Raw genomic sequence first — 22,985 nt, 5'->3', positions numbered from 1 at the left:
TTTTTTAGATATACACTGAGTCCACTTTTAACAGCTCTACTTTGATTTCTCCTTCAAAATCCTGAGCGCGTTAGCCCAGCAGTACTCAACATGGAGGGCTTGATTGACCTCATACCCACAATACATTCCTTGTACAGAAACTGAATTCCCATAAACCTTTCAAGAATACATTCATGCCAGCAATTGTTGCCAAAACATGACACACAATAGACTTCTTCTTTGAGTACTAAGTAGTTTGAACACATGTATTTTCCTTTTTAGAATAATATGCGAGTTGACATTTGTAAAGTGTCTTGGATTTTGGAGCGGCCTTTTATTGCTTGGAAGTAGTTTAGTAGAACTGCACATCACTGATTTTTCACATAGATTTGGTTGACTTGCGTGTGGCGTGATCGGTAGTAGACTCTTTGACATGATTTTTCTCGATCTGTTGCACAAGATGCAGCTACTGCTTAGCTCTCTCTTCTCTTCTGCTGCAGTGTCTCCTCCTTGTGAGCTCCACCTGGCGGCAGCTCCCGCCGGACACCAGAGGAGTTTACTCGCCCTGGCAACCTCCCCTACTGCTCTGCCTGCCACTGCTGTTAGCTAGAGCCGCACTTTACAACTAGAATGCAGAGCAGCACTGTGGAATGCAATAATATTATACAGTGCAGCATACCATATAATACATTTCAGTGCAGTGTAATACAATAAAACACTGCGACAGTACTTTGCAGTCTGATGCTATCCAATGCAACAGCATTATACAATGCAACAATATGTACAGTGCAATAAATATTGTATAAGTATACTATGCAGTACACTGCAGTGTTATTCAATGCAAACCATACCGTCTGTGCTTTTGAACTATACTGTAGTCAGTAGTACTATACATTGAAATGCGCTGTACCACAATATTATGCAATGCAGTGTTTTGCAAAGCAGAAAACTACACAGTGCAAAATAATGTACAATGCTACCTTAAAATATTATTCAAATCAATATCGTGCAATGCAGTACATTGTAATACAGTATGATATAGCACACCAGCTGTAGTTTAAACCTTGCGTTGACATAATATTGATATTGTTGGTTATTTTTAGAAAGTAAAAGCATTTCTTCTGCTTCCTGAGACTTTAGCTTGTAGGAGTAGTTCTAACCTGTCTGCATCCGTCTGTTTATACAGCACTCGCCAGTTCAGCGAGCCAGCCACAGTAGCACTCACTTAATCACCCATGTACTCACCCATGCTTAACACGTCACCCATTTCTTACCCTCACTATGCGCTCAGTCACTCATTTATTCAACCATCTGGCCATCCAACCTTGGACACATTTTCACACAAACAAATGTTCAATAATTAAACCTGTTCCTTTCTAAAATGTGCGGGACTGTTGCCTTTGCCAGTGTTTATTTAAGAATACGTTCAAGGTTGTGGTTGCTACCAGAAGTATGTGATTGTGGTTGCTACCAGGGGTATGTGAAATCGCACATTTATGCACAATTGTGTAATCATTTTAAATTGTGTGTAAATAAACAAAATGCAAAAACGGCATGTGGCGCTATATTTGTTCGCGAAATGTGTCCTCGTACTTTAGATTTGCGGATTCCTTTCACACAAAAAAGGGCAAAAAACACAAGTGCCACAAACAACATACAGTCCGTTTGCGTAATTCTCGTGCACTTGTGCCAAATTGTTCTGTGAATGGCAGTTAATTTTGCTTAATTGCATACATTCTGAAATTCACTTTTAATACGAAATTACGCCTGATTATGCCAGAATAACAAACAATGTGCATGTGCCTACTGGTTACCTAGAGGTGCACCTATCTGCTGCAGTGAAATGGCCATTTACCTTAACCCACTGATCTCAGGTTTAACTCCTGTGCTCATCCGTCGACTAACCAACCACTCACATGATGCTTTTATGTCTTCTACGACAGTTGAATGAAATGCCTGCATTTAAATGATACCCACCATAAGGATGGGTTATTCTTGCGTTTCTTGACAGAAAAGCTCCTTCAATTATGAAATGCGAATGGGGTGTAAATTTAATTAATTACAATAGATAATTACAGTAAGTGCCTGCTTGGTACGTTCTCACTATTTACAAACAGGAACCGGTTGCTGACAGGAGGCAAACATTGACTCCACAGATCCATCAATAAAGACCCGTGCTTGGAGCCCGTGCATTACAGCACGTGCAGATACAAGTGATGTGAAGGCTGGTGCTCTGAGGAGCCACTCTAGCCGCAGTGAAAAACTGAAAGCTCTCGGGCCCTACAAGTCCCTCAGCGGAAACACTTCAGTCTGTAGCACGCAGAAGTCCGTTAATTACTCTTCGCTCATCTTTTTAAGAGATTAACATAAGCTTTTAGAGTTCTGTGTGTCAAGTAAGCGGATGTCTACTTCAAATGCTGAAGAGCACAGTTCTTGGGATCCGTCGGGTTCTACAACGTGGCACTGGGTTCAAACTTGAACAATGAATGCATTGATCCACTCCCATTCACTGTAGTTTATTTAGAAAGAATATTTTTAATTAACAGTCCTACAGTATTTTGACTTTCAGATAGAAATTTACCTTCTGCCAGTCAATAAACCCTCAAGCTACGTCTCTAGGTACATTAATTAGGAGTAGAAGGTAGTGTTAAACATCGATCGTGGTATGGTACACGTGGTCATCCGACGGTGAAATACAAGAATTCAATTCCATGCTTTGGATGTGGGAAAAAACAATAATGCAGTTCGCCATTGGTTGACGACTTATCCACTCAAGGTGGTCTACTCCATGTGTGATCCACTGAGCCTGCTCTTCTCATTGGGCCAGTTGTAGTTAGTTGGGCACTGCGGTAGGCTGTGGTCTCCCCTGACTTGTCTGGGATGAGTCAGGGGAGCACAGGTGTGCTGGTGATGGAGTGACTGTTTATTGGTTGCGCTGCTTCAGTCAGGTAAGTCTTGGTACATGAGCCCAAACAACAGCCCCTGCCCAAAAAAAGGTATGAGCTCACTCTAGTTGCAATAAAGAGTCCATTGTCTTTCAGTGTTTTTGCCTACAAACAGGGGTATACCTTCGTTCTTGGCATAGCTCATTCTGGATTAACCACCAACTACGGTCTTTATTAAATGAGCGGCTGTCACTTTTAGGCGCTAGCTTCTAGTAGTGGTATCATCCACTATGCGTTTTGTGGTTTTTCAGGAGGATCCCTCTATCTCAGTCACTTTGACAGGGCAACACATGCTGTATTTGCATTTGATTCCAGACCCCACCCGTTGTAGTGAATAGTGCAGGTACTCCCTTGGCAAAAGTGTTCATCCGAGTTATCTACCTCCTCAGCACCTTGACTATCCTCCTGAAAGGGCACCTCGAGTGCTCCTCCTCCGCAGTCGTGTGGCTCCTTCCTTCAAGGCAGGCTCCAAGTAAACTTTTACTGTTGTGCTGTTGAACATCCCCAGGTTCTGGACCCAAACCTTGGAAGTGAAATTCCGGTCGCATAACCGATTACTGGAGCATACAGGAGTTCCTCGGTCTCCACTGGTGTTGGACCTCAGTTCAGAGAGAGAAATCTTGGCACCCTGGGTGTAAGTTTCTGCTCCCTCCCTTTTTTTTTTTTTTTTTTTTTTTATCAACCAATTTTATTGGGGTTTTGCAGTTAACACATAATATACATAGTACATTTTTCGCTAAAAATACAATTTCTCTCAGGCAGCAACGATGCATCCCCATAACTGGTAAGGTGCCCCGGCAAACATGATAGAACATTTCCTTCCACCCCTCCAACCCCCTTGAATCCGTGTGTAGTCAATAGTGTGTTACAAATTAACAGTATATCTAGGTCTGCAGTCGCGGGGCATGATAGCTCTGGTAGTTACTGCTGATCTCTTTCATGCGGTGGCTTCAAAGAGAAGGGGTAGCAGGTCGGAGCCCAGGGCACCCTGAATCCTATTGCACGGCAGGCCTCTAAGATTCTACTGGTGAATTTATGGGGGTGTCGGGGTCTGGAGTAGCAAAGCCATCCACTAATGTTTCCCAGGCTAGGGCCGTGTCTAGTGTACCTATTCTTCGACTAGCTTTTCTCAGGAGGGTTCTTCCTTCGCATCCCGCCCACTTCTCCAGATACCTATCCGGGGCCCTCCAGCAACTTCTAGTTTCTCGTAAGTTCACGCTTGGCTAATATGAACGCCAGATCCTGGAACTTACTTGTGACCTTGGTTTCATAAGTATGTGGGAACCACTCTAGGAGACAGTGGGTGATGGAGCAGGGGATCTCCTTTTCAGTGACCGCTGCAATCGTATTTGGGACCTCCTCCCAACAGGTGTGCAGCGAGGGAAACGACTGGAACATGTGTAGGAGGATATGAGATCCCACTTCCCCACAACAGGGGCAGGCTGCATCAACTTAGTGAAAATATCTACCAACGCACTCCGGAGTGAGAGATGATCTATGAAGGACATAGAATTTGATCAATTTAAAATGGGAGTTTTGAGATACCTTCGGTGTTCTCTGCAGGATAGCTTCCCACCACTTATCTGTGATGGGCGTTCCAAGATAGTCTTCCCACCGCATCTGCTGGTGCTCTAACGGCCGCTGTAAGTCCTCTCGATTTGCTCTTTACAGGCACCAAACTGACATTGCCACAAAGGAGCGTTACCATTCATCCTGCTACCTTTTAACAAGTACTAATATGTAAGTGCCAAAATGGATTTGAGTTTTCGTGTTTACTATACAAAATGTATGCTCTGTAACACTTTCAGAGCAAACTGCCATTCGGTCACTCTGGCATTTCCCCTGTGGCTAAGAGACTGTTTTCAGAGCTCTATGGATTGCCATGAGGCATCCTTGAAAGCCACCATGGTCCCATCCTAGTCGCAACTTCATGTGGTGTGGGGCTGCTTTGAACAATTTTACCAAAGCTCTTTTTGATGTCTAGATGTGCCCTGAAAGTGTCTAGAATACGACCCTGTACTATGTTGTTAGTTGAAATAACCGTACTTCGACATACAATTATCTAGAGTATTATTGAGCATTGGAGGAGAAGGGCTACCCTTGCCCTAGGTAATTAAAAACGAGCTGCTGGTTGTGGTGGTAGCTTGGCAAACCCTTACATAATACACAGCCGTTCATATATTTTTTATCTAAAAAACATTGTATGCATGTATGCACATTAATTTAGGATATACCGGTCTTAAACTGCTAGTACAAATTATTGCACACCATTTAAATTAGTGTTTAACAAGTGAAGTTCCAGGTCGGACAAGAAGAGGTTAAATATGTTTGGCGCCAATATGCATCCTTGGTTAAGACCACGTGAGGTTGAGATTTTTCAGTGGAGGTGGAAGGAGGGAGGCGGACGTTCTGAGTTCTGCTGGAGAGGAAGGATGTGGTTTAGTCCAGGGCCTTCTCTTTGATCCTGGAGTTGTGTAGGCGTGTTCGTAGTGTGCGGTGGCAGACCGCATCGAAGGCGGCTGACCGGTCCAGGAGGATGAGGGCTGCTGTTTCTCCGTTGTCAAGCAGGGTCCTGATGTCATCGGTGGCTGCGAGGAGGGCGGTTTCGGTGCTGTGGTTGCTGCGGAACCCGGACTGGGTCGGGTCCAGGATGCTGTTTTCCTCGAGGAAGCGGGTCAGTTGTTTCTTGACAATTTTCTCGGTGACCTCCGCCCTTTTAAGTTTATGCAGCAGTGGTTCAACACTCAATTTCAGATTCCATTACATATACTTCATATATCTTCAATACATAGTAAATGATAAGACACAGTGAATCGTTGACATCTCAATAAACAAATGTGAGAGTAATATCTTCTTCAAAAAAGTCTTTGTTCATCCTTTTCTTAAAATCACAGGAACCGTATCAACGATTCACTGTGTCTTATCATTTACTATGTAGTGAGGATATATGAAGTACATATAATGGAATCTGAAATTGAGTGCTGAACTACTGCTGCATATGTTCATTTTTGGAACCATTTCCCTTTTAGGGGCGTAGAAGAGTCGCACCTCTAGTTTGTAGCACTATTGTGAACTCGGTTCCACTTTGTTCTATTTTGTGTGGACCGGTTCAAGCTTTGTGCGCCTTGATCCTTCTTTTGTGTTTTTCCCTTTTAAGCTTAGATTAAAAACAATACATTCATAGGCAAAACCTAAAGAGCCAGGGTGAGGAGGTGTTGGGTAAGCACTGGATGAGGTCAGGTGGGAGAGAAACACGGGGGCAGGGGCCTGAAATGGGAAGTAGGACACGAGGGAGAAGGTTAGAGAGCAGGAAGACACGAGCACTCCCATAGAGCACTAAAGGGTAAAGTAAAAAACAATTCCCTTACGGTAAACATTGTAAGGACGTTAGGCATCTAATTAACACATGGTAATAAAGATGTGCTCCAGATGTGGAGCGGGAAATGGGATGGAAAAGAAAGCCATTCAATCAGGAGCAAGCTGCTTGACAACAGACACGTAACAGATTCTTGGGGTGTTGTGTACCCCTGCCTAGACATTCCGACTCCCTTGCATATAGTTTTCATTTGTATCTACTTTGTGTACTGTAAGATAAACAAAAATAAACACCATAGTTTGGGATTTTATTTCTTAACCTGACATATTTTAGCTTAATTTCAAGCGTTTTGCTAACTGCATTTTTTTTACTCTAAGAACATTTAAAAGTGGCTTTTAATATCATTCTCTTGCCTACATTTCTAAGTGCAAATGTCCTCAACCCCCCTACCATGGTCAAGCATGGTTGCAGTAGTTAACATTTGGCATTTGTGATAAAACATACATCATTTTTGACGACCTGATCAGTTGTATTAGGCAAATGGAAGGCTTGTCATGGGAGGCCAGTCAAATTATGGAGGTAAAATCGAGAATACTTTGCATGGATAACACGCTGACGAATTCATCCTCCCGAGGATTCATTCTCCCCAGGATGTTTTAGGAATTCGGGGTTCTTCAAAACATTCTTTTTAATAATCTTATTGTCCATTGCATTTTGTGGCATAGCATTTGCTGGTGTTGTACATAACACATCCAATGAACGCCTGGCGGATATTTTCATTTTTATTTACGTTATGCAAATGCCTATACAATTGGAAGCGATTTAGCCAGTGTTTCTGCCTTACTGTAAGAATGCTTATATTTGTTAGATTTTTGTCTTAAAGTCAAAGTAGTATGCATCCATCTGTTTTGTTGATCTTAGGATCGCGTCCTTAAGCTTCAAGGTATACCGAAGACGAACAGCTGTCCCGATCAGAACGTTGAAAGTCAGAAATGCAATTGCGAGACTTGTGCATCTTTTATACGTTTGCATCACGCGCTTTATTAATGTGGGTAGTTTGAATGAGTAATTGGGCTCACAGATACTGCAGCTGGACGGCTTTGAGCGAACTGCAGCAGGAAGCACGATGAATGGGCCTGCTACTCGAGGGGCTCGCCTGCAGTACCCGAGGATGGAGCGTTATCTGCGGCCGTGAACGCTGCTTTGTCACTGACCTTGAGCTGAAAGTAGGCAAATGCTCTAGTCGTGCCGTTGCCTAGCAACGCCAAACAACAGAACACTTACTGAACCCATACTCTGGTCTTCCGCCGGTAATTAGACAGTGCTCCAGAAGATCACAAAGCTTGTACGAAAGGTGCATCGCTGTCTTTCGAGGTAAAGGCCGTACGTTTCCATAGCTGCTAAGTGTTCAGCTCCCTCGTGTGTGGCATTTCCAAGCTTTGTGTGCGTATGTGTGACATGTGAATGGCTTATGTGTGTCTCTTTTTGAGTGACGTTTCATCACGAGTGCAAAATAGAACGTATAATGAGATAACTTGGAGAAAACACCCCATTTTGTATAACGTAACCTTCTAACTTCCTCAGAACAGCTCAGTTATTGAAGTTTGCTTCCCCTAAAGTGTTAGTCACATAAGAAACAAGGCTGTCTAGCTGCACGCTCACGGGCTTCCCCTTACGTTGTGTGTGGTATTATACTGAGTTCACAGCTCATGTAAAATAGTAAAAATACTGAATTTTGATGGATACCTCTAAGCACAGATTCCTCACCTTGTGAATAATCCCCCAGCTTCAGACTGGATCCAGAAAACTCAAAAGCAATACTTCTGTGCAGGAGTAGGTGATGTCATTCAGCTCCGCACAAAGGTCGTTCTGCCCCGGAAGTGACAAATTGGGCCTCATATAAGCGGAGCGAGGTGCACTGACATCAGTTCCTTTCTTTCTGCGCCCTCTGACTGAATCCAGAGCTCTACTCCTCCTGTCTTTGAATATTTTTTCCAAAACAACAGACTTTAACCGTTGAAGGGACTGTGTCGAACAAAAAAGTCTGTGACAGACCTCCCATGGTGCCTGTGGTCGGAGTGTGACACCTCGGCCTGTAACAATTGTGCCCAGATGAATCCAAAGGCCATATTGGACTGTTAGGCAATTCTGTATGTCTCCAAACATTGGAAACTCTGCACCGTGAGCGGTTGTAGTCAAAAGGAAGTTCATGTTCCAACTCACAAAGTTGTTCCAGCGGCAGATCTCATCCTGGTCTAAGTTGTCATGTAAGACTAAGAAGAAGCACAAAAAGTCTAAGTGAGGTCATCGGGGAGAGGTAGAGATCAGGGGCCTCGGGTTTCCAGCTGAAACCTGGATCCACATTAGTTTATTAGAGTTGCACGCGGTCCGCTTGGCATCCATCATGGAGAAGCCAATACAGGTACTCACAAACAACAGAACCACCATGTAGTGCTGCGATAAGCAGGGCGGAGTGGGGTCTTGGATCCTGTCCCAGGATATTCTGCACATGTGGAAGTGGCTGACTTGGCCACCACCTGCCAGTATTGCTCCTTCGATCTTACCCCCAAAGTTGTTGATATAATTCAGGTGGCCAGACATCCTTCTACAAAATCGGTGTATGCCGAGCACGGGAACAAGTCTGTGGCTTGGTAAGGCGTCTGTTATATTGACCCATTACAAATTAAGCTGTCTGTAGTGTTGCTTTTTGTTTTGTCATTGGGCCCGCTAGGACTTGCAGTGGGCACATCTTAAGGCTATTTGTTACCTCTTTTGGATTTTCTTAAGTTACCGAATCAGCCTTTTTTGTTTAAATTACCTATGAAATTTGTTTCTGCCAACTCCATTTGTAATTTCTTAATGAGACTTGAATTTGGTTCATAGTTTTCTAATGTGAACCCCATTAAAGCCAATGAACGAATGTTCACTATGCCTCTTGATCCTGAAAACGGTCTTTATGGTTGTGGTGATCACAACTTTTTGCATTAGTGAGCTGCAGCCAATCTTGTTCCAGCTGTCATACACAGCATTTTTTCCAGATAAAGTGGTACTGAAAGCTCGAGCTGTATTTCTGCTGAAAGTAGTAACACCTTTCCATGTTTGGGGCAGGTTATCACCCTTTGGGCTGTTTTTGCTCCAGCTCTTGAAAGAGGAGGAGAGACTCCACCGTTTGAATTCCAAGAGAGACCTCTGTTTCTACATTGATTGTACCAGGAACCATGGAGATGACTATCAACTTCTACAGACTACTCCTTATCACAGAAGGGGATGTCAGTACAGAAAAGAACCATCTCTAAAGGGATAGCCCTCTGCATTAAAATCTGCTACCCGCTATCTCACCAGCATCCAACGGAAAGATTATGGGCTCCTTCCACTCAAGTCAAGGCTGCTGCATTAGTGTAAATAGTGCCATTCCTGGAAACCGGGTGCTATTTGGATATCAGTGCACACATTCATGAAGCAATATTGCCTTGAAAGTCAGGCACTTCTGGGTGGGAATTTTGCCCATCAGTCCTGCTGGGCTTGTTGGTTTGAGCCATTCAACCGACTGTCTACTTTGGGAAGTTACAGTTTGGTATCTGTTCACAAAGTGATGAATTTGTGGTTTGTAGTACCCATCAAAAGATCAAGTTACGTACCTTTGGGTAATGCTCTTTCTGGTGGATATTCTATCTAACCACAGATTCCTCATTGCCCTCTCAACTCCCTGTTCTGTGGCATAAACTCTTTTCCATCTAAAAGAGACCCAACCTAGAAATGTGCATACATGTCAATCCATTTTGCAGATGGGCTCTGTGACCGAGAACTCGGATAAGACTTTGAAAGTAACTGATGGCAGTGCACCTGGTTGACACTTATATGTGGCACAAAGCATCACTTCTGGAGCTCACTGATATCAATGCGGAGCCGCACAATGCCCCATACTGGTGTGCAAGAGTACTGCTCTTGAGTTTTCCAGATACAGTTTGGCTCCTGTGAGAACATTTAAAGGGTGAGGAATCTTCGATTAGAGAGAGTATCCACCAAAAAGAGTGTTATTAAGGTAGGTAACTTGTTCTTTTGAACCCCAGCAGCAGTGGTGGTTGTGGGTCAAGAGGGTGCAGTTATCACCATTCCCAAACAACCTTGTGTCATCTTTGCAGAGCTGCATCATTACATACACACCATGTTCTAATATTCATTCGAAAGAAATGGATTAGTTTACGGTTTTGGTATCCATGATATGCAGCAATTAGTGTGTGTGTTGTAATTCAGGACATGCATTACACGCAGTTGTATTATTGTATTTTACTTTTTATGACCGGACAGATATGTTTTTAATTTCTGCTCGAATTCCATGAACATATATTTAAACAAATGAAGTTTAACAGCATTGATCCCAAACAGTTGAAGTAAGTGGGCCAACTGGCTGCTACCGAGTGCTGACTTCCTGTATCGCACAGCACACCTGATGGTGCTGAAATACTTCAGGCAGCAGAGGCCTGGCATGATGTAGGTTTGTTCTCTTGACGCTGGTGCACTGGTGCACTGGTCCATACTGTGCATATGTTCCTCTACTACTTGAACTTGTTCAACCCAAGCACCTAGTGCAGAACAGGTCAGACAGAAGGGCCACATGAGGTTAGATCCGGCGCCTGTTTTTGTTTTCTGTGTGATGTGATGCAGGGTCCACGTGACAAACTACCGCCCAGAGTCCAAAGCTTAACTATTTTTGGAACTGATTTTTTGAAAATATTAAATCAACAAACTTAGTCGACTGAGGCTGTTGCCCAGCAGTGATTCACTGCTCTTGAACCTGAGCACTGCTCATATTTGCTAAGGATAGCAGCATACAGCAAGAGTGCTGGCTGCTTCTTTGTAAATTATACCCCACAGTGTCAGCTGCCTGCGTGCCTTGTTGTGCTGCTAGGAGCTAGATTAATAAGTGTGATTAAGCATTGTAGTGCAGTTGATGCGGACACCAGCACTAAAATGGTCGTCTAACTCCTAATGTGTGGTGCTTAGCAGTGCTGAGTTTCCCCACTTTATTTGCTCCCTCCTTTCACCACTTTTTAGATGCTTTGAATTTACTTCCCATCAGCAGACCTGGCTCTGAATGGCGTGGCAGGGGTGTCATTGGCCCTAATGCAAGGAAGGAAAAGGGGCTCTCAGCCAGTATAAAATACTGATATAAGATCTCATTGTAACTGCTCCTGCAGCGTCAGTGATGGCTGCGCCCTGTTTATGGGCTTTCCAAGATTCCAAATCTCCTCTGCTTGCACTCCTCCCGGTTTCCTTTCTCTTACTCTCAACCCCTCTTAAGTCTCTTACTCTTCAATACCTCCTTCATCCTTTCTCTCTTGAGATCCTTTTTCCTGGGATCTTTCTTTTCCTCTTGTCTTACACTTTTGGTTTGTCCTTACCCCTTTTTCTTACTCTCTGATTCTTGTCTCCTGCTCCCAACCTTTCATTTTCTCCCTACCTTTGTATCTTTAACTTTATTTTATTTCCTTCCTTTTCTCTCTGTTCTCCCTCATCATCTTCTCATGCTGAATGTCACTTAATTTATAAGTGCAGGTATCGCTTATTGTGGCTCATCTGTTATTCCCTGGGCAGTAACTGCAGTGCTGTAGCAGTTTGTTGCTGCAATGTGTTATGCAATGCTATTTTGATTGTGGACAAGGGTACAGTTGACGTTTAGGCTTGTTGTTTGTTGCATGGAGGTTGTACCAGTGGTTATAAAATATGTGGCTCATAATAGGGAAGGGCTTGTGTTACGCCTTTGCTGTGTGTTCTGTGTTTCTGCTGAGCCTGTCTAGGCGAAAATTCATGAGTGGAATGCTGCTATTCTGAAACAGCTCTGCATGCCATTTTGGCCTAGAGGCTAAAAGACCAGTTTTGTGGTCTAAATGCCATACTGCTTATCCTTCTGGTATACTTTAAAGAAGTATCCTACATGAATAGATGACTTTTTCCCTGTAACTGCAAAAGAATGCACATTCAGAAATACAGCTCCTGTTAAACTTAAGCTCGAGCAAGGATCTTAGGACCTGATCTACCAAGAGACATGTGGCAAATAGGGCTTACATAATGTACCGTCATTATTTGTGAAATATCTCTGATTTTGCGTGCATCCTTCCTATATACTGCGTTGCAAAATATCCAGTTACAGGAGCTTGAAAAATGCCCTGCCTATTAAATAGTAAGCAGACAGTTAACTATTTGTAACTCCCCTTTGTGATTAGCTACACATTTAGGGATGGTGGCCTACATTGAACCGGGTGCCAAAATCCATGGGTTTGCATTACCAAAAGAGAAAGGCTTTTTTAAAGCACCTCCTGTTCTTAAAAGGAACATTAACATGATATGTATTGGTAAAGCGCATGGAATAACAGTTGTTTATGGATAACCAAATTCAGTGGTTTTTATTTTATTAACCTTCGATGGATGAAAGACAGAGTGGACCCGTGGGGGGGTTTGAACCTGCGACATTGAGGTCAAAAACAGATCCCTGGAGTGGAAAAATGAAATCCACCAAGCCACTAGACCCTACCAGCAGCGCAAGTTATAGTTACTTGAGTTAACTCTAGCTGGTAAATTTCAGTGTTTTTTAAATTTAAAATGTTACTCTCTAAGTGAAATTTTCACCTAACTATAGCATCACTTTAATCTTTGTTTTCTTTATTGAATTTGTGACTTTTTTTTTTTAACGTTAAAGCAAGAAATTATTTACATACCTAACTATGTCACTTTAACCTTTGGTTTTTTTTCCAGTGAATTCCTAGGGTATTTTTTTGAGTAAAGTAAGATTTTATTACCATACCTAAATTTGCCTGCCCCTGATACGCACTGCCAAACGCTGTGCGCGGCATGGTATTGGCTGCAGGGCCTGGCCTGCCCCAAGGGACACCCGCCCCCCAAACCCTTTAATTTTTAATTTAGATTGTTTTTCGATCCCAGGGCATTCTTGAGGGAGGAAGAGAGTCAGACTAGCTACTGCGAGAGTCCCGTAAGATTGCAGCAACACACACATATATATATATATGGGTAAACAGCCGTCACCCCGCATTCTGTTACAACGCGGTCGTAACAACGACCGCATTGTGACAATGCATACCATTACCCCGCAAGTCGTTACAATGACTTGCGGACGGGGGATAAGGTGTTGGATTTAAAATCCAACACCTTCCCTACAGTCTGCACAGACTGTAGGAAGGTGAGTCTGTATATACGGCACCAAAGTAAGGTACAGTGTGTACAGAGTCCAACAGTCCCCAGAGGTTTGGCAGAGGTTAAAGTTAGATACTAGGATGTATTTTCCTCTTATCTTTCTCTTTTCTCACATTTCCTTTGGTTGTGCACGGGTGACTATTTGCACCCCTATGCGAGGGTGACATTGTTGAACCCCGCTATAGGAACAGTGTCTTCTTTTTGATAACGTATGTTGAAATGAGGAGCATGGACACTGGACCTTTAATCGCTCCTTGGCCCCCCTCTCTCTTTTGCAAAAAATTATGTACGGCGGATCAGCCGTGGGCCATTACTATGTTCTTCTTTCCTTCTTTTTCCTATAGGCACACGAGACATTATCGCACACAGTAGGGCCACGATTATGGATCCTTCATTTTGTGAAAACCGGAGTGGGGACCATATTGTTTTTACCCCCCACTAAATTCCCTTGCAAATGAGCTTGAGGAGGCAGAATTCTGAGGGCATGCAAGGGTCTATTTTCCCTAGACATTATCCTCAAGGCTCTCTATTAGACAAGGTTTGGGAAATCGATTTAGCAGGAACAGCCACTAGCAACATGGACTATCATCTTACTTATTTCAGCACGGGGATATTGTCCCGATATAACTCTATGGAATCTGCGCATATGCGAAAGGGTATTTAACATGAGGTACTTGGCAATGAAGTTTAACTCTGTGGGCTATATATAATAATATTTCAACAAACATTGTGGTACTTCACACATTGCCCACCTCAGCATGTTTCCAACTATTATGCCTATCCGCATACACTGGGGAGTATGTTCCCTGGCAATGCGCATCCGCGTACACTGGGGAGTATGTTCCCTGCCAATGCGCATGCGCTGGTGATCCCCGTCTTTGGCGCATGCGCACTACATTGGATTTTGTGAGGACAACCCGGAAAGGGGTACCGCCCACACCTGACCACGCTCTTTAATTTGACTCGCGTCTTGCCACTAATGTTCCAACAACCGGCAGACGCTTGGAGGGGGTAGGTGTATAGGAGTCAATACCCGGATGAAATTGTAAGTAGATCATTATGGATTGGATTAGGGACATGGTGAGCGCATTGCCCATCTGAGCATGTGCCGGCTTCCTGTTCCTAAACGTTCCTGTTTATACTATTTTCCTTCTTTCAACAGCCCGGTAATGTACGGGCGTCCCTTGCTCTCGCCGGTGGAAGTGTTTTAGTAACATGGCGAGGTAAGCACCTTTTAGAGCTAACCACCTTATGGCACTGGTATAGGGTGGTATAAGATTCACATTTATTACCAGTTGTTGAAACTTTATGGATACTTGCCGTATTTTAGACGAAGGGATGTCACGAGTGATACAAACATTTTTTACAATGAGTAATTGACTTGGCGTGCTTTGAGCATTGCACAGAGTCAGGCCCCCTTGTTTTGATAATGCTGATGTGTCTCCTGTGCCTGTTTCTTTAAATAATGTTGCTTGATTTAATTGATGTGCACACATGTGTGGCACATTATATGGCATTAAGTTGTTACTGATGCGCTTATAAGGCATCAAGTTGCTACTGATGCGCTTATCTGTCATTTACTTTTTTCTTTTTCCTAGGACTCCATCAGGAGCGATCTTCCATCATGCAGCTGTAGCCTTACAACAGGTATACAGGGTGCTGCCTCGCCCTGTATGTTTTTAGAGGGTTTAATTACTTTTTATCACGTGCACTTTATACATTATTATCCTGGTCCTGAAGAAGCGCCAACGACCCTTATGGCGACGCAGGCGCGAAACATGTTGACCTATGATCTCATGACACCCGGGCATAGTGTGCCTCAGGGACAAGATTTTATCTAGCAGTTTATCTGCCAAGGGTTTACAATTCATACATTCGCTGCATGTTTACCCTTCCTTTAAACATTGATTCTCTCACCACTTTGTACGCACACCTCTTTTTAACCCTCATTAGACCCATACCCCACATACCCACATGCACCTTCCGGCAGTTCTCAAAAGATCTCCGATAAAGAGACCCTTCGGGGGACCCGTAGGGGATTGCAGCGCCGGCCCTACGAGGAGCAACTGCCCGATGATGAAGCATGACACTCTTCGGGGTGTGTGAGGGCAACAGAGGACAACAGTGTTTGTTCCACTTCACTAATGGGTCACATCAACCTAGGATGTCTTTTCCTCTTATCTTTCTCTTTTCTCACGTTTCCTTTGGTTGTGCACGGGTGACTATTTGCACCCCTATGCGAGGGTGACATTGTTGAACCCCGCTATAGGAACAGTGTCTTCTTTTTGATAACGTAAAGTTAGATATTACCTTACTCTCTAATGTGGTAGCTTGGTCGAGCAGTAAGGCAGTATCGGAGGACAGTGCAAAGCATTTGTTGTTCACACTCAGTCAGCAAATGGTCTCACACACTCAAGAACTGAACTCTAGGCCAATTGTTTTGGGTTAATAAAAATATATTGTTTTATTTTAGAACCACAAGTAGGTATAAAAATACTTTCTCAGAATGAGATGCTACAGTTGAATACTTTCAAATAGCAATAGACTTTTCACTGCAATAGATACAGTTGTTGCAATATGCAACACAAGTTAAACACAATTATAACATTGAGCTCAAAGGGGATTTTAAGTAAAATGCAATATCAGTTACTTTACGTATGATTTTCTTACTCCGGGCTGGATCCTGGATTCAGCCCTGGTGCATCTCCTGTAAACAGTTGAAAGAAATCGTTTTTGTTACACAGGCGATTTGTAAGGAATATTTGTATGTTTCAAAAATCGACACTTGGAAGAATTTCTGGCAAAAACCAGGCAATATTATCCTATGGGGGAAAATCAGGTTATCGGAAAATCACAGTTGTAATTACTTTTTAGGGTCAGTGCTGGGCACACAGATCCAGCACTGGAATCTCTCCTGGTAACAGGTGGGTAATTTCATTATCGTTGATCGGAGGGTTTTTAGTGAATATTTCAAAGTTTCAAAACTCGACACTTAAAAGAATTTCCAAGTGAAAACCAGTCAATGTTACCCTATGGAGAAAATGCAAGTTATCGGCTTTCAGGTAAGTACTCGACTGGCAGAGTTAAGGTTCTGGGGATAGACTCTGGGGTCTCCCAGGCTCAGGTAGGTACAGTAGTTGCACATTCAGCGGCACAGGGGCAGCAGGGTGTGGCGAGAGTAGGTCCAATGTTAGCCTATGGCGGGTAAGGGGCCTTCGGTTGGGGGCTGCTAGCAGGCAGGCCATGCGGCTGTGGGAGTTGAGCTCCTGGAAACTTACACATGGCAAGTGGGGAAGTAGAATAGAACAGTGGCTGCACTTCCAGTGGCACTCAGGCGGCTGGGTGCAGGGTGCTTTTTGGCCGTCGGGCGCCCAATGGATTTCAATGGGAAAGCTGCAAGACGAACAAAGGCTGCAGGCTCTGGGACGGAGATTCTTCAGGTGCGACAACCACTTTGAGGAGTATGTTGGGAAGCTGTAGGATGGGTAGACACCCAGGAGTTGGGCACAGGGGGCTGTGGGAGGCCAAGTGCAGGGGTGTCTTTTGATGTCAGGAAATGTTACCCTCTGCTGGTCGCAGTTGGAGGGGTCCCTGGTTGTGAGGCTGCAGGCGTCGTCAGGAGCGTTGAGGAGGGTCCTTGGGTGCTGGATTCTTGGTCACAGACGCCAGGGGGACGTCCTCGTGGTCTTTGTCCACTCAGGCACGGGCCGGGCTCGGCGGGTGCCGAGTGTTCTGGATTTGCGGTTCCTGGCTGGCACCAGAGGTTGTTGCTGTTTAAGCAGGACCACTGCTCGTGGTAGTCCCAGTCTTTGGATGAGCAAGGCAGTCGGGTCCTCCGGGGTTTTCGAGGTTGCTGACTAGAGGAGAGGCCGGGGTTTAGCAGGACCAGGTTTGAGGGTCGTCAGGCCGGTAGGACTGGGGCCAAGTCAGTTGGTATCTACCTCTTGTTAGCAGCTGCACGGCAGGTATTCTTTCTTCTTCTTCTTCTTTGTAGTTTCTGAATCGGGATCTGAGGAAGGAAGGTTCAGGGTGCCCCTAAATACTAAATTTAGGGGCGTTACAGGTAGGTAAAGGTCAGGGACCAATGGGTCCATTCCCTGGGGTGGGTACACTACCTATCCTGCCACTCTCCAGTGGGAGGGGGGCAGGAGCCTAGTCCTGATTGGGTAGGGCTCCCCATCCTCAAGATGGCGAGAGCCCGGAGTTGTGCTTCACGTCGCCTCTCCCACCTGAGGGATAGGGTTGGCAGAGGCTGGCACACCCCCTTCCCTCACTTTGGTTTTCCCGCCGATCTTCCTGCCAGAGTAGGGGTCCGAACCGGTGGGGGCCAGTTGCTGAGTTCAGCAAGTGGTCTGTAGAAGCTCACAAAGGCGGAATGCCTTTGAAACTTCCCCTGCCCATCATGGGGGAGGAGGCCTAGCACCTCGCCCCAGGATGTGCATTGTTGCAGGCCCACGAGAGCGAATGGCTCTCGACCCAGGGGTCCAGCAACATGTCTGCTGGGTGGCAGCCTCTCAGTCATGACGCGGGTTGTGGGTTAGTTTCAGGGGGCATCTCTAAGATGCCCTCTGTCGTGCACTTTACATTAAATCCCACACTGGCATCAGAGTGAGTTTAATGTGCTGAGAAGTTTGATACCAAACTTCCCAGTCTTCAGTGCAGCCATTATGGTGCTGTGGAGTTCGTAATGACAAACTCTCAGCACCATATACTCTTAATGGCAGCACTGCACTTACAGTGCCCAGGAATGGACCTGGGTACTGTGGAGGTACAGGGCTCATGCACCTGTACCCTCACCACTGGCACAGTGCACCCAGCTAGAGGGGTGACTTATGTATGCCAGGGCAGTGTTTTGTGGGGTTGGCACACAGGGTTGTGTGCCATGTCGACTCTTCACTTTGTTTTGCACCAAGACACGCAGCCTGCCAAGGCAGTGAGCGAGTGTCAGGGTACAGGGCCTCTAAGGGTGGCACAATAAGTGCTGCAGCCCTTAGAGGTGTTCCCTGGTCACAGTGCCCTGGGTACCTGTGGTACCATTTACCAGGGGCTGACCTGAGGCCAGAAGTGGCAATTGGGTTAGTTTTGGGGGAAGAACACGGGCCCTGGGAACCTGATTGGCAGGAACCCAGGGCACACCAAGGAAAAGTGCATCAGTAGTCTGGCAAAAAGTGGGGGGGGGGGGTTACTGCAACAGAAACCCACTTTTCTACAGACTGGAGTTGGAATAGTACATTTTACAATGCCAACAACCAGCGCCCTCCCCTCCGCAAGTCGCTGTTACGACTTCCGGGGTAATGGAATGCGCTGTTACAACGCTGTCGTCGTAACAACCGCGTTGTAACAAAATGCGGGGGAATGGTATTCGGGGAAAAGCGGCATATTTATATATATATATATGTATTCAAGTTACAAATATGTGGAACTAAACCTCTACTTGACTATTCAGACTTACATTGTTGATACTGTTTCATTATTTTTGTAGCACTATATTAAGTACTTGATGTTCTGATGCCATAGCTACCAGACTCCTAACTTGGCGTCAATGAAGACTGTATTGCACGCTGCTGTCTGACTCCTCAGACTAGTAAAGAAGGATGACATCTGCACCCTTAACCCCACTTTAACAGAAATAAAGTGGACCTGACCTCCCTTTAACATTTGTTGACTACCTGTGGTTGGTTGTCCTCTTTTAATGCCTCGTATACATTTAATTGAATAGAATCCGCAAAGCTATTTCTGCATAAGCTTTATAACATTCTTTAGCATTCCATCGAGATCTGCCTTCACATTTTAATAAGGGTCTCAATTGCTCATGTTCACCCCGATATACAGATTAGCCATTGTTGGTTCGTTACAGATTCTACTTCTAACTGTAAACGTGTGAGGTCCTTCCAAGAAGTAATTCGTCCAGCTTTAGAACTCTTCTTCTGGTGCTCTGCTGCCTCATCTAGATAATTGTTCATATAAAGCAAAACACTTCTTGATAAACATAGGTTCGTAGACTAGTTCCATCGGTCATCGTTTATGGAGATAATGAGCTTAAGAACCTGTTTCTCTTTACCAAGAATTCTAATGTTTACACTAACGTATTCCCTTTAAATTGCTGGACTGATTTAGTATTTTGTTTACATTTTACCCAATGTCTACTCCCTTTGCCATATTTTATTTATCAGTTTTCATTCTGATAAAGCTCCGCATCAGCCCTCTGTTTACTTGTCCATCTGATAGATGTGTTAAATAAAATATAAGAATGTGCATACTAAAAATGTAAATCTCAATCAGACCCCCTCTATCACCAGCAATAGTCAAGATTACTTCTGTATAAATTTTTTATGAGTTGGGGTTATCAAGATGAACTGATTACAGAGTGTGTTTGAAAATTTAGGGTTGATGTCACAATACACCAAAAGCTAATACATTCAATGACCCTCTGAAGAAAGTTTGTTAGGCATGGTAGAAAATTAGGTTTTATTCATATCCACTTTGTCCCTCTTTTTCTCACAATCATTAAGGACTGTGGATGAGACCTGTCCAATCAGCTGTGCTGGAGCCCTTTAAATGTGATAAAGATTTTACACCCTCCTCTTTCCTCGATGACTTAACTATTCCCCACCCTCTTTTTCACCTTAAATTCCTGATTGTCAGTTTCCTGATTCAAACATCATGCTTCAAGCGGAATGCTGCAATATATCTAGATAATGTGCTTGTATTTTTTTTTTTTACAGTGACTAGGTTCAGATGCAAGGTCTCATTAGTACCCAGCTCTCTCTAGAGGGTTACCCCAGATTTTTGTCTTTCTCTGTTGAACCCATTTTTTTTGCTTTTAGGACTGTGTGCACTTTCCCCTGCTAATCAATGCTAAAATGTCTGTGCTCTCTCTCCCCTTAACAAATGGTAAAATTGACCTACACCTGATTGGTACATTTAATTTACTTTTATGTCCATAGTATGTGGTGCTACATGTACCCAGGACCTGCAAACTGAATGCTACTAGTGGGGGGCAGCAGCACTAATTATGCCACCCACCAAAGTAGCTTTTTAAAACTTTTCTGAGGCCTGCCACCTGTAGACTTTGGTCCCATTTTAAAATGCCATATGGACCTGGCAAAATATACCTTTCACCAGGCCTAAACCTTTCGTTTCAGTACTTATAAGTCACCGCTAAGGTAGGCCCTAAAGACTCATAGGGCAGGGTGCACAGTAATTTAAAAGTAAGATGTGTTTTACATGTCCAGGCAGTGAACAACTCCTGACGACATTTTCCACTGCTGTAAGGCTATCTCTCCCATAGACTAGCATTGGGCTACCCTATTTCACTTAATATGTGCTAAATTTAGTTTGGGACCAAATCGAGATATTCTCTTTACACTCACATTTTAATATAAAATCCTCTTTAACCGCATCGCTGCTAGAGCGATTCCCCTGCTGTGCTGGACAGCAATAAAAACGGGTGTGGTCATGACAAGCTCAGCTCGTCATGAGCACAGGAGCACTGTACTGCATGACGAGCTGAGCTCGTCATGAGCATGGAAGGGGTTAATTGTAAAGTTAGATTTTAAGTTATAATTTAGAAAATGCCACTTTTAGAAAGTTGCCATTTGTTCTGCTCAAAACAGCTATGCCTTTCTGCCAGTGTCCTGGGTCACATGACTGTGAAAGGCTCTCCTGTGGTGTTTTGTGTAAAAAAAAAAAAGGCCCAGGTGTGAGGGTAATGGATCTTTCTAACAGGATGACTGGCTCAGAGCTGCACTCTGCCCTGATTACATTTCAAGGGGCCCCTTACTGCAGCACATACAAAGGAACTTGACACCAGGCATCCCTTTTGTTTTGGCAGTCTAGACAGGTTGGAGCCAAACACAGGAGAACCAGTTTTGGGAGTAGGTCAGGTTATTAGCTCACACAAAGGCTGGCACAGATGTGGCATCTTCAGAACCTCTCATCCGAACACGGTAAGAAGGAATGTCCTGCTGTCTGAAAAAGGAAGATCGAACCTGCCCACCTTGAACCCAGGCTACTCAGAGTGACTCCAAGGCTCAGTTGGCTGTCCTCCTCTGTGAGCTACAGAGACACTGCAAGCTTCCAAAGTTTTTACTGCAACTGCCCAGCTAACCAGCACCAACTGTAAAATCCTGACCTCTGCTGCTAACCTCTGCAGGAGTGAGTCCCGAAACCCAAGAGATGCCCAGGTCCTGAACCCTTGGTTGGCATCAATGTGAACTTCTCCTAAAGAAAGGTGAAGGTACAGTAGTTAAGGCTCCTCACAACTGCAAAGTGACCTCTTTGTGCTGAGAATCGGTCACCAGTGATGACTGCAAACATGGAGCTCCATCGGAACATGCTATTTACGCCAACAGCAATGACCAGCAACACAAGCCCTGCACTTTGCACTGACCGCGAAAGCCCCTGACGAGGGCCAATGCAAAGTTCCAGCGGCTATCGACTCTTCGCTCTACAGTAATGACCGTCTGTGATGCTTGAACTGCTCCTTGCATGACAACGAACTTCTTGTGGCCCAATCCACTTCTGTAATAACTTTGGAAAATGGAAACCTTCCTCAGTAATGGCCTTTTTTAGTTGCACTCTATGGCAGCAGGTGTTAAAAAATGCAGTACTATAATTGTCTTGTGGAGACGTGAAAACTTAGTTATGCAACTGCTGTTGGTTGAGACTGGCAAATGTTATGCCATATGAACTGCTTTCTGTGTTTATTAATAATAATGTGTGTTTTTATTTTTTAGTGCCTAAAACAGTATGTGCAGTTGGCCGTTCAGGAAGGTTTTGGCTCACCTATTACGTGTCCAGACACAGTGTGCCCACATCGCGGAATCCTTCGAGACGCAGAGGTATTGTTGCATGCTGCGCTTGTGGTTCAATGACTTTAAGTATGTTTTGTTACAAAACCAATCCTCTAGGCAGAAGCCTTTAGTATGTGCGGACAACCAAAATGGTGGGCCACCTGCCGTCAGTGGTAGAGGCCAGTTTCAGCGTTTGATATAGGGTACAGTCTTTTGGAGTTGAAGGTTGGATGTGTCACATGTCACCATCTGTAGGCTGTTGACACCTGCATTGAATGGGATGGATCGGTTCTGACTTCTTTTTTCTGTCTAGATGCCACACTCCGTGGTTGAAGCCAACATATAAACACACAGTGGCTCAAGGCCAAGGTATGCCTTGATTCTGAGGGCAGAATGGTTGTGTTCTAATTGACAAACCTATAGCTTTGGTAAAGGGAAGATAAGGCCAACAAATTAGTTTTGCGCATACTGTTACAACAAAACAGCCTTAGATTTTTAGTATTTTTTTGTCTAACAAAAAAGAAAGTGGACGTAGATAACACACACCAGACTGGTCGACAGTATGCACATATTTGTCACCATAAAGTACTCTACAAACTCCTAACTAGCAAAGCAGCGAACAAAGATTATTATTTTTTTCTTAAATTTTTTTATTGAGCAGAACATAGTTAAGGTACAATTCATGAATGAACAATTTGAGCAATGGAAATAAGTACAACATTTTAAAAGCTTCTTCTTCTA

The 22,985-nt window shown here is 44.2% G+C and overlaps 1 protein-coding gene across 1 annotated transcript in view; it reads left to right on the top strand.

Annotated features, from left to right (window-relative positions):
• Positions 1-22,985, top strand: part of RNF144B (ring finger protein 144B) — a 274,575-nt gene that overhangs the window by 143,489 nt on the left and 108,101 nt on the right. The window contains exon 3 of the mRNA XM_078687940.1: positions 22,188-22,292. Coding sequence (XP_078544066.1) covers positions 22,188-22,292 — 105 coding nt within the window. The remainder of the gene's footprint in view (positions 1-22,187; positions 22,293-22,985) is intronic.

The sequence above is a fragment of the Lissotriton helveticus genome, chromosome 4_1 (assembly GCF_964261635.1).
Source record: "Lissotriton helveticus chromosome 4_1, aLisHel1.1, whole genome shotgun sequence".
Lineage (NCBI taxonomy): Eukaryota > Metazoa > Chordata > Amphibia > Caudata > Salamandridae > Lissotriton > Lissotriton helveticus.
The sequence above is the reverse complement of the archived record's forward strand: the minus strand, read 5'-3'. Positions and strand labels throughout refer to the sequence as shown.